Genomic DNA, 16,561 nt, shown 5'->3' with positions numbered 1-16,561 from the left:
AACACAGGGGGTGAAGAATACAACCCCAAACAGCTGGAGTCTCTCGGGTCCTGGCCACCCCTCCCCCACAGTGTCTCAGCACGCTCTGGGATCTCAAAGCGCAGGCACAGCACAGTCCTGCTAGTGCCTCGCTGCTGCCCCGCAGTCTGTAGAGGAAGCTCGGTAACACCACCCAGCCCCTCCCCTGAAAAAAGCAGACTCCATTTAGGGTTTTTTTTTTTCTTCTTTTTGCTAGTTTGTCTTTGATTCTTCTCTGACAAAATGAGCAAAAAATTGAAGAGCCTTTAACCCTTGACAGCTTCTATACAGATAGAGAGCAGATTCTAAATCCTGAGGAGACTAAAAACAGACTGTCTCCAGGTGAATCCCCAAAGGAGGAGATCATCTGTTCCTCAGCACAGATGAACCTCATAGAAGAAATTTAAAAGGCTCTCACAAGGGAGCTAGAAGAAAAATGGGAAAAGGAGAGGGAAGCTTGGCAAGAGAGTCTGAAGAAATCATCCCACTCATTTAAAGACAGGGTGGATAAAGAAATAAAATCCTTGGAAAATAGGATTAGTGAACTGGAAACAGAAAATAGCTCTCTAAAAAACAAAATTGGCAAAATGGGAAAAAAATTCCATAGAACAAAAGAACTCAGTTGGACAATTAGAAAATGATATTAAAAAAGTGAGTGAAGAAAATACTTCATTGAAAATCAAGTTCGAACAAATGGAATTGAATGACTCGAGGAGACAAGAAGAATCAGTCAAGCAAAACCAAAAAAATCAAACAATGGAAAAAATGTAAAATACCTTCTGGGGAAAACAACAGACCTGGAAAACAGATCCAGGAGAGACAATCTGAGAATCAATGGACTCCCAGAAAAGTATGATGAAAAAAAGAGCCTGGACACTATTTTCCAGGAAATTATCAAAGAGAACTGCCCAGACGTCACAGAAACAGAGGGTAAAATAGACATTGAAAGAATTCATTGATCATCTACTGAAAGGGATCCTAATATCAAAACACCAAGAAATATAGTGGCCAAATGCCAGAACCCTCAGACGAAGGAAAAAATACTGCAAGCGGCTAGAAAAACCCAATTCAAGTATCGAGGAGCCACAATAAGGATCACCAGGATCTAGCAGCATCCACATTAAAGGATCGAAGGGCCCGGAATATGATATTCCGAAAGGCTAAGGAACTTGGTATGCAACCAAAAATAACTTACCCAGCTAGAATAAGCATCTTTTTCCAGGGAAGAAGATGGACATTCAACAAAGTAAGCAAATTTCACCTATTTTTGATGAAAAAGTCAGAACTTAACAAAAAGTTTGGCCTACAAATATAGAACTCAAGAGAAATCTAAAAAGGTAAAGATTAATCTTGGGAACTATATTTCTGCTATAAAGATGTATAAAGAATACATGTATACCTTGTTCTAGAAACTAGAGGTGGAAAGGACATTGTACCAGAAAAAGGGTAAAGTGGAGGTACTACATCTCATGAAGAGGCAAAGGAAACCTATTATATCTGGGAGAAAGAATGGAGGGGGATGAATATAGTGGGTATCTTACTGCCTTCAGAATTGGCTTTAAGAGAAAAATTTTAGATATAATCAATTTATGGTGAAACTTCTCCCACCTCATTGAAAAGTGAGAAGGGAAAAGTAAAAAGGGAAGGAATAAAATAAACGGAAGGGAATATGGAAACTGGGAGGGAAAGAGGTAAGATAGGGGGAGGAACTCTAAGGCCGGGGAAGAGATACTAAAAAGGGAGGGCTGTGAGAAACAAGTGGTGCTCACAAGCTTAATACTGGGAAGGGGGTAAAGGGGAAAGAAGGGAGAAAAGCATAAACAGGGGTTAACAAGATGGCAAGTAATACAGAATTGGTCATTTTAACCATAAAGGTGAATGGGGTAAACTTCCCCCATAAAGAGGAAGCGGTTAGCAGAATGGATTAAAAGCCAGAATCCTACAATATGTTGTTTACAGGAAACACACCTGAAGCAGGGAGATACATGCAGGTTAAAGGTAAAAGGTTGGAGCAAAATCTACTATGCTTCAGGTGAAGTAAAAAAAGCAGGGGTAGCCATCCTGATCTCAGATCAAGTCAAAGCAAAAATTGATCTAATTAAAAGAGATAAGGAAGGGCACTATATCTTGCTAAAGGGTAGCGTGGATACTGAAGCAATATCAATATTAAACATATATGCACCAAGTGGTGTAGCATCTAAATTCTTAAAAGAGAAATTAAGAGAGCTGCAAGAAGAAATAGACAGCAAAACTATAATAGTGGGAGATCTCAACTTTGCACTCTCAGAATTAGATAAATCAAACCACAAAATAAATAAGAAAGAAGTCAAAGAGGTAAATAGAATACTAGAAAAATTAGATATGATAGATCTCTGGAGAAAATGTAATGGAGACAGAAAGGAGTACACTTTCTTTTCAGCAGTTCATGGAACCTATACAAAAATTGACCATATACTAGGACATAAAAACCTCAAACTCAAATGCAGTAAGGCAGAAATAGTAAATGCATCCTTTTCAGACCACGATGCAATGAAAATTATATTTAACAAAAAGCCAGGGGAAAGTAGACCAAAAAATAATTGGAAACTAAATAATCTCATACTAAAGAATGATTGGGTGAAACAGCAAATCATAGACATAATTAATAACTTCACCCAAGAAAACGATAATAATGAGACATCATACCAAAATGTATGGGATGCAGCCAAAGCGGTAATAAGGGGAAATTTCATATCTCTAGAGGCCTATTTATATAAAATAGAGAAAGAGAAGGTCAATGAATTGGGCTTGCAACTAAAAATGCTAGAAAAGGAACAAATTAAAAACCCCCAGTCAAACACTAAACTTGAAATTCTAAAAACAAAAGGAGAGATCAATAAAATTGAAAGTAAAAAAACTATTGAATTAATTAATAAAACTAAGAGTTGGTTCTATGAAAAAACCAACAAAATAGACAAACCCTTAGTAAATCTGATTAAAAAAAGGAAAGAGGAAAATCAAATTGTTAGTCTTAAAAATGAAAAGGGAGAACTCGCCACTAACGAAGAGGAAATTAGAGCAATAATTAGGAGTTACTTTGCCCAACTTTATGCCAATAAATTCGACAACTTAAATGAAATAGAATAATACCTCCAAAAATATAGCTTGCCCAAACTAACAGAGGAAGAAGTAAATATCCTAAACAGTCCCATCTCAGAAAAAGAAATAGAACAAACTATCAACCAACTCCCTAAGAAAAAATCCCCAGGACCAGATGGATTTACATGTGAATTCTACCAAACATTTAAAGAACAATTAACTCCAATGCTAAATAAACTATTTGAAAAAATAGGAATTGAAGGAGTCCTACCAAACTCGTTTTATGACACAGACATGGTACTGATACCTAAACCAGGTAGGTTGAAAACACAAAAAGAAAATTATAGACCAATCTCCCTAATGAATATTGATGCTAAAATCTTAAATAAAATATTAGCAAAAAGATTACAGAAAATCATCCCCAGGATAATACACTATGACCAAGTAGGATTTATACCAGGAATGCAGGGCTGGTTCAATATTAGGAAAACTATTAGCATAATTGACTATATCAATAACCAAACAAACAAAAACCATATGAATATCTCAATAGATGCAGAAAAAGCATTTGATAAAATCCAACATCCATTCCTAATAAAAACACTTGAGAGCATAGGAATAAATGGACTTTTCCTTAAAATAGTCAGGAGCATATATATTTAAAACCTTCAGTAAGCATCATATGCAATGGGGAAAAACTGGAACCTTTCCCAGTAAGATCTGGAGTGAAGCAAGGTTGTCCACTATCACCATTATTATTCAATATTGTATTAGAAACACTGGCCTCTGCAATAAGAGTCGGGAAAGAGATTAAAGGAATTAGAGTAGGCAATGAGGAAACCAAACTATCACTCTTTGCAGATGATATGATGGCATACCTAGAGAACCCCAGAGATTCTACTAAAAAGCTATTAGAAATAATTCATAATTTTAACAAAGTAGCAGGATACAAAATAAATCCCCATAAATCCTCAGCATTTTTATACATTACCAACAAAATCCAACAACAAGAGATACAAAGAGAAATTCCATTCAAAATAACTGTTGATAGCATAAAATATTTGGGAATCTATCTACTAAAGGAAAGTGAGGAATTATATGAGCAAAATTACAAAAAAGTTTCCACACAAATAAAGTCAGTCTTAAATAATTGGAAAAATATTAAGTGCTCTTGGATAGGCCGAGCGAATATAATAAAGATGACAATACTCCCTAAACTAATCTATTTATTTAGTGCTATACCAATCAGACTTCCAAGAAAATATTTTAATGATCTAGAAAAAAATAACAACAAAATTCATATGGAACAATAAAAAGTCAAGAATCTCAAGGGAATTAATGAAAAAAAATCAAATGAAAGTAGCCTAGCTGTACCTGATCTAAAATTATATTATAAAGCAGCAGTCACCAAAACCATTTGGTATTGGCTAAGAAATAGATTAGTGGATCAGTGGAAAAGGTTAGGTTCGCACGACAGAATAGTCAACTATAGCAATCTAGTGTTTGACAAACCCAAAGATCCTAACTTTTGAGATAAGAATTCATTATTTGATAAAAACTGCTGGGATAACTGGAAATTAGTATGGCAGAAATTAGGCATGGACCCACACTTAACACCATATACCAAGATAACATCAAAATGGGTCCATGACCTAGGCATAAAGAACGAGATTATAAATAAATTAGAGGAACATAGGATAGTTTATCTCTCAGACTTGTGGAGGAGAAAGAAATTTGTGACCAAAGATGAACTAGAGACCATTACTGATCACAAAATAGAAAATTTTGATTATATCAAATTAAAAAGCCTTTGTACAAACAAAACTAATGCAAATAAGATTAGAAGCAAAGCAACAAACTGGGAAAACATCTTGACAGTTAAAGGTTCTGATAAAGGCCTCATTTCCAAAATATATAGAGAACTGACTCTAATCTATAAGAAATCAAGCCATTCTCCAATTGATAAATGGTCAAAGGATATGAACAGACAATTTTCAGATGATGAAATTGAAACTATTACCACTCATATGAAAGAGTGTTCCAAATCATTATTGATCAGAGAAATGCAAATTAAGACAACTCTGAGAATTGTCTTAATAATGATGAATGTTGGAGGGGATGCGGGAAAACGGGGACACTGATGCATTGTTGGTGGAGTTGTGAATGAATCCAACCATTCTGGAGAGCAATCTGGAATTATGCCCAAAATGTTATCAAACTGTGCATAACCTTTGATCCAGCAGTGCTACTACTGGGCTTATTATACCCCAAAGAGATACTAAAGAAGGGAAAGGGACCTGTATGTGCCAAAATGTTTGTGGCAGCCCTGTTTGTAGTGGCTAGAAACTGGAAATTGAATGGATGCCCATCAATTGGAGAATGGCTGGGTAAACTGTGGTATATGAATGTCATGGAATATTATTGTTCTGTAAGAAATGACCAGCAGGATGAATACAGAGAGGCTTGGAGAGACTTACATGAACTGATGCTAAGTGAAATGAGCAGAACCAGGAGATCATTATACTTCGACAACGATATTATATGAGGATGTATTCTGATGGAAGTGGATTTCTTTGACAAAGAGACCTAACTCAGTTTCAATTGATAAATGATGGACAGAAGCAGCTACACCTAAAGAAAGAACACTGGGAAACGAATGTGAACTATTTGCATTGTTGGTTTTTTTCCTGGGTTATTTTTACCTTCTGAATCCAATTCTCCCTGTGCAACAAGAGAACTGTTCGGTTCTGCAAACATATATTGTATCTAGGATATACTGAAACATATCTAATATATATAGGACTGCTTGCCATCTAGGGGAGGGGGTGGAGGGAGGGAGGGGAAAAATCAGAACAGAAGCAAGTGCAAGGGATAATGTTGTAAAAAAAATTACCCTGGCATGGATTCTGTCAATATAAAGTTATTATAAAATAAAATTAAATTAAAAAAAAAGATTAATCAACAGTACATTTCAGCTTGACATCATGAGAAAACAAGGTCCTGGCATAATTACTGAGGCACTGTACACTTTAAATAAATTCAGTCCCTAGAAACTAACACCATGCTTCGGAGAGTTCAATCATAGAAAGCATAAACCAGGGTTGGTTACAGAACATTGTTTCTCATAGTAACATACTATTTAAAGATATATAAGCAACATGATTCCTCTCAATAAATGGCTCTGTTGAATTATCAGCAATTCCATCTCCTTATTTTCAACCTCCACTAGCCCATTTGTTGTGCTGGCCCCAAGAGAGGGAGACAGAGACTACCTCACAGTGGGCTTAGTCCCAAAAAGGAATTACCAAAAATCTTCATCATAAGCACATTTAATAAGGGAAATAAATATTGTGTATTTCTCAAGGGAGGAGGGAAAATAAAGGAGGGAACAAGGCTGTACATTGAGATGTTGACACTACCCTGAATATACTAACAAAGGCAATCTGAGAAAGCCTGGCTTCCCATCCTAGGTATCTTAAAAAGATATTAATCAGGGCTATCTGGGCACATCATGGTTACCCTAACTATGATAATAAGTTTGGGAAACTAAGTTTGCAGGATGTACATTTTATCATTTCCAAAGAAAAGGAGGGAATAAACTAGTTTCAATATTCACATCAATTTTAATTGCAGTCTCTTCCTTTTGCAGACATCTCCCATTCTGTACCTGTTAAAATCCAAGGGTGCTTTCTCTACACCTTTTATACATGGGTGTGAAAGGGCTTAGAGATAAAGAAAGAATTCACATGGAAAGGTGTATAAGTAAAAACTCCACTGATTGCCAATCTAGAGAGACTCCTTAAGGTGCAAGACAAGACAGGTTGAGCTGGAGAGAATAGCACTATTTTTTTTTTTTAGTTTGAATGTGTGGGTCTTAGGGAGAAGCAAGAAAGATGATGAAAAATCTGAAGATTTTGGATTTGAAGGAGATTCAATTCAACAAATTCAATAAACATTTATTAAATCTCTACTCTGAGCCAGACATAGTGCAAAGTACTGGGAATAACAAAAAACAAAAACAAAACAGTTTTTACCTTCAAGAAACTTATCCATGGGGGAATACTGTACACAAAAGGAAGCTGAAAAACAGGGAAGAAGGCACCAGCCATCTTGAACACATCCTGTAGATGAAAAATAGAGTTTAGTTAGGAATTTCAGACCTTAACCCTTCATAAAATAAAGGATAGGACTTTAGTATTCTGTTGTCCAGGCCTCCAACTGGAGGGTATGTGAGAGAGATAATACATGTTTAGTCTTGGCAAAGATATTGGAGTAGGCTGACATTTACTTCTCTAATCCATGTTACAGATGAAGAAACCAGGCAAACAGGGTGGATTGACTTGGCCAGTGTAATGGGCTGAAACTGAGTTGATGCATTGAGGTCTGAGGACTTAAGACTAATTACCAATTGAGCAATACTCTATTAGCATATGCTTGGAGAAAGTATGGTCCTGCCCACTATTCTGTGCTGGCTCAATCTGTTGGGTATAGAGAGACTTGGAGGCAGGATTAGAGGGTAGAGTAGGACAAGCAAGCGTGACTCTGGGCAGTAGAAGAAGAGATTCCTATGTCTACTCTCTCTTCTCTCCCTTCGACAAAGAATAATGATCAAGGACTTTTGCTTATCCTGACTCCGGCTGATTCTGAGATATCCTGGTTGCTAGCGTGGTAGTCACAACCTTAACGAGTAGGAATGTGAGGATGTTACTCGAATTCTGATGTTATTGGGATTATTAAGAAAAGTGGTAGGTAATAGGTAATATTGTATTTGATATTAACAATATTTCTGTTCCCCTGCCCTGTCATCAGTGCTTAATGATTGAGTGTGCATTACATCTGACTCCATTTGTTTTCCAGGCTGCAGGCATTAGTCCTGAATTTTTAATGATTCTTATACTTATTATATATGAAGAGTGATTGAGTGATCAAGTGTCTTTGTCTCTGCCTCTGCCTTTGTCTCTGTCTGTCTGTCTGTCTTTCTACACACCCACACACTCATACATACAACCTCAGTTTGTTGATATCTAACAATGATTCTTATACTTATTATACAGAGTGATCAAGGGGATCAAGTCTTTCTGTCTCTGTTTCTGTCTGTCTGTCTGTCTCTCTCTCTCTCTCTCACACACACACACACACACACACACCCTCAGCTTGTTGATATCTAACAGTAAAATTGAGAAGTGGGATAGGCTTTCTGGTGTTGTGTTTCCCCCTTCTCTTTCCTACCTGTCATATCTCCTAATCTTACTATACCTTATGGTGTTTCCTTCAGATTCCACTTTTCCTTATTATAGGTAACTACCTCTTTTAGGCTATTAAATCACTTTCAGGATTTAGTCTACCAGCTAAGGGCACACTCCATTGCATGTTTCCTTTCTCCTGCTAATTGCAAGTTATACAAGGGAACTTGTTTTTTTCCTTCATTAATCATTACAATCTCTTTCCTGGATCTGTTCTTTTCCACTCTTTTTCACATTTACCATTCCTGGCATCTATTGTATCTCTTCAATTTATCTGTAACTTCTTCTAAGTAAACCTATATTTTGCCTAGAGACTGGCCATTGTGAATTCTTCTCTTGACTGATGCTCAATATTTGTTGCCTACAAACCATATCATTTGATATTGTATTAGCCACAGCAATGGGGAATATTATATTTGATAGTAACAATATTTCTGTTATGTATTAAGTACTTAATGATTCAGTGTTAATCTCATTTAAAAACCCCATCTTTTCCCAAGTCCACAAACATTGCTGCTGAGTTTTAGAAAGGGGAATTTACTGGCACAGCAGGCTTTATTTATTTAGTGATCCTGAAACTAGAGGGCTGGGACAAGGGAGGGAATGCCGGAGGAAGGCTGCCTCTGGAAGCTCTCTCAGGAGTGGGAGGATTGAGATTCTGAGGGTTACTATACCTGGCCAGTAACGGACACGTCTCCCACCCACATACACAGACACACGGCCTCCGCTTCCGCACATGTGTAACAGGAGAAGCTGCGCAGGGGCCCGGCCCCCGAGATCCGCTCCAGCTCGGGACCTGATCTAGATCTCTGGCCGCAATGCGCTTGGCAGTTAAAGCACTGTATACATGCGCGCTAGGACTAGGGCTGTCTTGGGGCGGAGCATGCTGTGACGTCACTCTTTGCCCCACTGAGCGCTAGAAGCTGCACACGGAGTTTCTAGCGATTTCTGCCGCTGCATTGGATAGTTATTTAGCCGGTATTTTACAGCCACTTCTCTGTGTCTGCTTTTCCTCTCCCATCCAGCTCCCAACGGAAGAAGCGCCTTGAGGATAGAGACCACGTCGGTTAGCGCCCCTCACCCCCGCCGCCTAGCGCCTGCAGCAGGGGCTTTATCCAAAGTCCCTCTTTTAAGGCCCAGTGACTTGGAACTAGCTCCTGCGCCTGCGCTCCAGCCAGAAGACTACATTTCCCAGAAGGGGGAGAGGAATCTCGGGGACCTCCGGATGCCAGAAGCGCCTCGCTATCTGTGAGCAGGCGCAGTTGGGAAGATGTCTGTTTTCTGCCTTTCCCACTGCCTAAGCAGGAGGTTTGGGAGACACGTTCCCCACGTGCGTGAGTGGCTGGGGGCGGGAGCGCTCTGGCTTGGGGCAGCCCTGGTGGAGAGATGGGTCCGAGTTGGGCGGGAGAACCAAATTCTGTGGGTTTTGTGGACAGCAGGTGGTGGGAGGCCCCCAAATTGGTCTTGCGCGGGGTGAAGATTTCACAGTGGCCGTTCTCTGTGGCAAATGTAGATTTAGTTAGGAGAGATTACCGAGAAAATGAAGGCACTCCGTAGGCCCCGGGAGTGGTAAATGTGAAAGAATGGGAGAGCGGATGAAAGACAAGTTGCTCAGCGGGACTCACTGTTACCGGTAGAAAGGGAGCAGCTCGTGAGGTTGGGGCGGGCCCTAGGCTGGCCGCCTAAACCCTGGAAGGGACTTAACCCCCTACAGGAACTAGTGGGCGGAGTGAGAAGGGGGGATGGGAGGCGTGGGGGAGTTAGGGGAGACACTACTTGGCCTGGGGGAGGGGAAGGGGAAAGAAACCCTGTGGCAGAGTGCCCCGGGGGACTGAGCAAAGGAAGGCAGCGGCCTTGGGAGGGCCCGCAAGTAGGTTTTTTAGGGAAAATTTGGCCTGAGGACCATAACTGGGATTTCTGACAGGGCACGGGGGTGGGGCGTGTGCTTGAGGCCCCTACAGAGGGTGTGTCTGAGGGGTTTGACATAACTTGGAGGGAAGAGTGCAGAACTTCCCAGTGGGTGGGGCCTGGAGGTGAGCTGACCTCTGTCAGTGCTGTTTCCCTGCTTGCTGCAGGTATCAATAGTTTCTCTGGGTACAAAACACCATCAGGACCTGTTCATTCCCCATTCTTTTAATTCTGTTAATTTCAGTTTAAATTCATTTCTTGAATCTTTTGAAAAGTGGGTCGCAGGTCCCTAAACAGCAGGGGGTCTGGGACCAAAGCTGAAATTTGGGGGCCATTCCCCAACACTTGTTAGGTAGTGTCCAGTAAGTGGGAGTGAAATACAGGGGTCTGGGGGCGTGGAGTGGTAACTGAAGCCAACGTTTGGTGACATCACAGGGCCACAGAGTTAGAGGCGGGACACAGGAGCAGAGATGAGCACAAAGTCAGCCTGTGACTTGCTGCATGCTTCCTCTCCTGTCATTAAGAAATCTTTATGGGAGTCATCGCTCTACAGTGAAGGAGTCTTCAATCTGGGTATTTGTAGGAAACAAGTAGATTTTCACTCTCCGTGTTTGACAAAAGGTCACATCTTTCCAGTTTCACAGCTAACTGAAAAATACAGGAAACAAGATCCCACTGCCCTTAGTGTTTGTTGATTAAAAAAGAACAGTTTTCATTCAGGGAAATGGTGACTTACAATCACTTGTATACAAGGAGTGTTTACATCAAAATCATTCAAGATTGTTTGATAGATACAGCATTGCAAATAACCCTGTTCGTTGATATTCTGATCATAAATATGTATGGATATTTGCCAGTGGTCTTTACTGTGATGGAGGAGATCTAGTATAGAGTCCAAGGGAGTGACTGGTGAGGGCCTGGACATGCTTCTTTTTGCATAGGAAATTGTTTCCTCCAACCCCAAAAGATCTCTTGAGAGAAGTCCGTAATTACCCAAGGAGTTAGCACTAAGTGGTGTCAGGAAGTACCACAAGAGTAGTATTTTATCCACATGGGAAATAGCAAGAACATGAAGCGTGTCTGTTGTCCAGATTTCTGCCAGCATTTGGAGGAGGAGCTTAGTGGCCCATTAGGATGTACCTGGAGGACACACAGATGGCTAAATTGAACAGGAGAAAGGGAGCAAGCTGGATTATCTTCAGGAAGTCACAGAACTCCTTGGATGACCCCCAGGCTTCCTGGGAAAGCAGCGTTCCCTGTTTTTAATACCAGGCATCCTACTAATGTTGTTATAGGTCAGAAAGATTGGGAGTGCAACAGTCTCCAAAGAATTAAAAATTAATTTCACACAGAGGACAATTTAGAGGCCTGAGGTAGATGTGAGAAGACTTCCATGCCAAACATTGCTGAACATAGAAGAACAGGATTGAAAGGTCTCTTTGGTGATCATGTGACGGGAAGGGAAAATGAACCAGTCATGCAGCAGTTGTCAGAGATAACAAGTGCACAGATAGAATGTTCTTCTTGCATCTGGAGAGACCAGGGGAGAGAAGGAGAAAGCTGTATTTCTTTAGAAGGATGTGGCCGGGAGGTACATGGGGGGCACAGGTACATGATGGACTCTGAATGCCAGCTTGTGAATCCATGGCATTGGAAATCCACTGCAGCACTCTCCACTTTGCCTTTCTGTAAGCATGTGTACACTTGAACCCATCAACCTGGACTGGAGAGTGCTTTAAGGTTCGAAGCCCCCCAAGTATTTACATTGTCTGCAGTTATTTTAAGTGGAATTTCTCTTTCTGTCTCTTGCTGCTGGACTTTGTGGGTAATGTGTCCGATGCCAATGATTTCTGTGGGATCATTTTGTGTCTTGAAATTTTACTCAAGAGATGAAGTATTTCAGGTAGTTTTTTAGTTGATTCTCTAGCATTCCTTAAATGTGCCATCATATCTTCTGCAGAGTGATAGATTGTTTCCTCATTGCCTTTGCTATTTACTCCAATTACTTTTTCTTCTCATTGCTGTAGTTAACATTTCTAGTCTGAAAATGGTGGAAATGGTCATCCTTGTTTCACCCCTGATCTTATTGGGAAGGCTTCTAGCTTATATTCATTACAGAGAATGCTGGCTGTTGATTTTAAATGGATAATAATTATCATTGTAAGGAAACCTCTCTTTATTCCTATTCTCTCAAGTGATTTTAATAGGCATGGGTGCTCTTTTTTGTTAAAAGCTTTTTCTGCATGCATTCAGATAATCATATGATTTCTTTAGTTTTTCTTATTGATGGGATCAATTATGCTGAAATTTAGCTAATCTTGAATCAGCGCTGCATTTCTGATATAAATCCAATCTGGTCATAATGTATTATCCTTATGATACATTTCTGTAATCCCCTTCCTAATGTTATATTCAAATTAGCATCAGTATTACCATTGGATTGTATGAAAGTATTATATCATTTTTCTGTCTTTATTTGGCTTCCTGGTTTAGTAATCAATACCACATTAATTGTTCTCTAAATTGATAAAATTAACTTGTGAATGCATCTGACCCTATGGATTTTTTCTGGCAAGTTCATTGATGGCATGCTCAGTTTTTTTGTTCTCTAAAGTTTCATTTTGTGTTTTATTTTCTGTTCCATTCATCTGGACAATTTATATTCTTAGAGATATTCATCCATTTCCATTAGGTTTTCATATTCATTGGCCTAAGGTTGCACAATACCTATCCTAGTTGTTGATTAAATTTACTCTTGAGAGATGATACTTTCAGCCTATTGATTTTTGTTAATGGTAAATTGTTTTTCTTTCATTATTTTGGTGGGCAATATGGGAACAGTTCATGGAGTTTATTGTCTTTAGGGATCTGTACCCTCACTGGCCACATAAAGAGACCTTTAACTCAGTCCAGATATTTGCTGACCTTGGCCAGGGTACCATGAAAGTTGGGGTGTCTGAGGAGTAAATGTGAAACAACAAACAGAATCCAGAATCCCCAGCTTCCAGATTGTTGTTAAACCCAGTTGCTCTCATCAATCTTGTCTGGATTGCAGGTGCTGATTTTCTGGGCCAAAGTCTCTGCCACAAGCAAAGGGAAGACAATGTCAGCATAGCCCTTATCTGGCTTCCATTCCATTCTGATCTTACCCCAGGACACAGCGAGGTCTGGACTCAGGCCCCAGTCTGCGTCTTCCACTTCCTGGCTTGTTTTGCTGTATGCAGCATAATTGGCTCGGTTCTCATGAGCTTAGCATGGGCACCATATGTTTAACCAGGCCTCCCCAAGGGCAATCTGACCTGAGACAAAATTTGAAACAAAATGACTTACAGAGCTAGAATAAATGATATAATTCTTCTGGAAGAACAATAGAGCAAGAATTTCAAGGGAATTAATAAAAAATTCCTATGCAAAAGAAGCTGGCCTAGTTGTGTCAGACCTGAAACTAGTCTAAAATATATTAGTATGCTAGTATACTAAAACTAGTATAAAGCAGTGGTTATCAAAACCAGTTGTGACTGGCTCAGAAATAAGAGTTGTTGATCAGTGGAGTAGATTTTAAAAGAAAATGACTAGTGTTTGATAAGCCCAATGACTCCAGCTTCCACCACAGGAACTCACTAGTTGACAAAAATTGCTGGGAAAGACAGAAAATAGTATGGCAGAAACTAGACATTGACCAATACTCAATACCCTATTCTAAAATAACTTGAAAATGGGATCACAATTTAGACATAAAGGGTAAAACTAAAAGCAAATTAGGAAAACAATGGATAGTTCACCTCTCATCTTTGTGGAAAAGGAAGGAATTTATGGCCAAAGGAGAATTAGAGAGTTTTCTACAAAGAGAACCATGCAGATTAGAAAGGAAGCAGACAACAGAGAAAAAAAAAATTACCTACACTTTTTCTGATAAAGATCTCATTTCTAAAATACATAGAGAATTGTCCCAAATTCATGATAATATAAGCAATTTCCCAACTGATAAAGGATCAAAGGATATGAATAATTTTCAGAGAAATTAAAGCCATTTCTAGTCATATGCAAAAATTATCTAAATCACATTGATTAGAGAATTGCAAATTAAGATAAGTCTGAGGAATAAGATAATATTCTGAGATTGACTAAGATGATAGGAAAAGATAATGATAAATGTTGGAGGGGAAGTAGAAAAACTGGGACACTAATACATTAGTGGTGGAGTTATGAACTGATCCAGTTATTCTGGGGAACAATTTGGAACTATGCCCAAAGAGTTTTAAATTGTGCATACCCTTTGATCCAGCAGTGTCTCTGCTAGGTCTGCATCCCAAAGAAATTATAGGAATGGGAAAAGAAACCATATGTGCAACCATTTTTGTAGTGGCAAGGACCTGGAAAATGACTGGCTGAATAAATGTGGTATATTAATATAATAGAATATTAATGTTCTATACAATATATTGAACAGACTGATTTCAGAAGGCCTGAAAAACTTGCATGAGCAATGCTAAGTGAGGTGAGTATTACCAAGAGAACATTGTACACAGCAACAAGACTATGACATGATCAACTTAATGGACTTGGCTTTTTCAACAGTGAGGTGATTCAAGGCAGTTCCAGTGGACTTATGATGGAGAGAGCCATCTACATCTAGCGAAAGGATTATGGAAACTGGATGTGGATCAAAAAATAGTATTTTCAACTTTTTTGTGGTTATTTGCTTGAGGGTTTTTTTCCTCATTTTCCCCTCTTTTGGTCTGGTTTTTCTCACAAAGAGTTATAAAGGTGAAAATATGTTTGTCAGAACTTTATATGTTTAACCTATATTGGATTACAGGGCAGGAGGGAAGTGTAGAGGGAGGGAAAAAAAATTTAGAACACTAAGGTTTGTAGGAGTAAATGTTGAAAAGTATCATTACATGCATTTTTTGTGGGAAAAGTATTAAAAACTAAAATGGAAATAAAGTTTTAAAAAGCAAACCATTTCATTTTTTGGTTACATTTTGAGTTCTGTCTCCCTCTCTTCCTTCCCACTTCCTTTACTAGATGGCTTTTGAAGTTTCTTTCATCTCTCACACTAAGATCCTATGGTATTTCAGAATTTCTTGACATTCCAAGATGTTGCTGTGGAGTTCACCCAGGAGGAATGGAGCTATTTGGATCCTGGTCAGAAGAACATGTACAGGGACGTGATGCTGGAGAACTATGAGAACTTTGTTTCCCTTGGTAAGTTAACTTCTTTTCAGTTATCCAATTAGCATTCATTCATATCTGGCTAGAGTACTAGGAGCTATGGTAGTCACTAAGTGACAAAGGTAAAATTAAGACAGGTCCTGCCCCTCATGGAGTTTCTATACTGTTCAGAGAAACACCAAGAATCTAGATATCTGTACAACAAAAGCTTTTTTCTAAAGGAATAGCAATAGCACTTAGGAGGATAAGGAAATACCTTATTCCAGAGATAGCTTATTCTCAGCTAAGTTGTGAGGGAAAGTAGGGTTGCAAGAGTTGAGAGCAGGGCAATGCAGAGTTGGGAGAGCATCCCATGCTAACCTGCAAAGATGGCAGGGAGAGCATCATGTGTGAGCCACTGCAGTATCAATGAATTCCATCTGTCCATGGCTGTGAGTAGCTAAAGAGCTTGGCTGAATTTAAATTTGCTGGACAGGGAGGGAAAGTCACACAAATACCTTTCACATAGAGATGCCCTCAGACCTTTGGGCAGTTTTTGAGCAGTTGCTGCTCTTCCCAGACAAAAAGTCCTTGCTTTGTCCAGCTGGAAATCAGCAGCTTCATTCTGCAGCCCTGCAGACTCTCCTTTCACACTCTCTGCTCAGCCAGGCTTCAGGTTCTCCATAGAGCCCCAGGGCAGAGAAGGAAAGACTTCTCCCAGCAGACTAGGAGTGGGTGAACGTGACCCCATCTGTCCTATGTCTGCACCAAAGGCTCTGTCCCTTTCCTCACATTTGCTGAGGGAAACATCCTTCAGGGGTCATTGATGCTTTTCCCCTTGCATTTCCAGATTTGCCCCTTTTCTTTCTTTCTTTTTTGTTTTATTAAAGCTTTTTATTTTTCAAAATATATGCATAGACAATTCTTCAACATTAGCCCTTGCAAAACCTTATGTTCCAAGTTTCCCTCCCTTCCCCTAGATGGCAAGTAGTCCAATATATGTTAAACATGATAGAAATATATGTTAAATCTGATGTATGCATACATATTTATACAATTATTGGGCTGCACAAGAAAAATCAAATCAAACCAGTAAGGAAAAAAAAAGCAAAATAAAATGCAAGCAAGCAACAACAAAAAGATTGAAAATGCTTTGTTGT

General features: G+C 39.2%; 1 protein-coding gene across 9 annotated transcripts in view; it reads left to right on the top strand.

The window, feature by feature from the left end:
- LOC127547583 (zinc finger protein 260-like) overlaps nucleotides 1–16,561 on the top strand; it is a 203,983-nt gene that overhangs the window by 43,993 nt on the left and 143,429 nt on the right. For 2 of the 9 annotated variants that reach the window (XM_051974486.1, XM_051974484.1), the window contains exons 1-2: nucleotides 9,525–9,669; nucleotides 15,329–15,455. The exons of 3 other annotated variants lie outside the window; for them this stretch is intronic. In XM_051974486.1, the coding sequence (XP_051830446.1) occupies nucleotides 9,610–9,669; nucleotides 15,329–15,455 (187 nt within the window). In that variant the 5' untranslated portion in view covers nucleotides 9,525–9,609. Of the gene's footprint in view, nucleotides 1–9,524; nucleotides 9,670–12,167; nucleotides 14,922–15,328; nucleotides 15,456–16,561 lie in introns of those variants that run through there. 4 more of the 9 variants (XR_007950202.1, XM_051974490.1, XM_051974489.1 and 1 more) reach the window with 3 other exon arrangements.

Source organism: Antechinus flavipes, chromosome 2 (genome assembly GCF_016432865.1).
Source record: "Antechinus flavipes isolate AdamAnt ecotype Samford, QLD, Australia chromosome 2, AdamAnt_v2, whole genome shotgun sequence".
Taxonomy (NCBI): Eukaryota; Metazoa; Chordata; class Mammalia; order Dasyuromorphia; family Dasyuridae; genus Antechinus; species Antechinus flavipes.
Note: the sequence above shows the minus strand (reverse complement) of the source record. Positions and strands in the feature narration are given on the sequence as shown.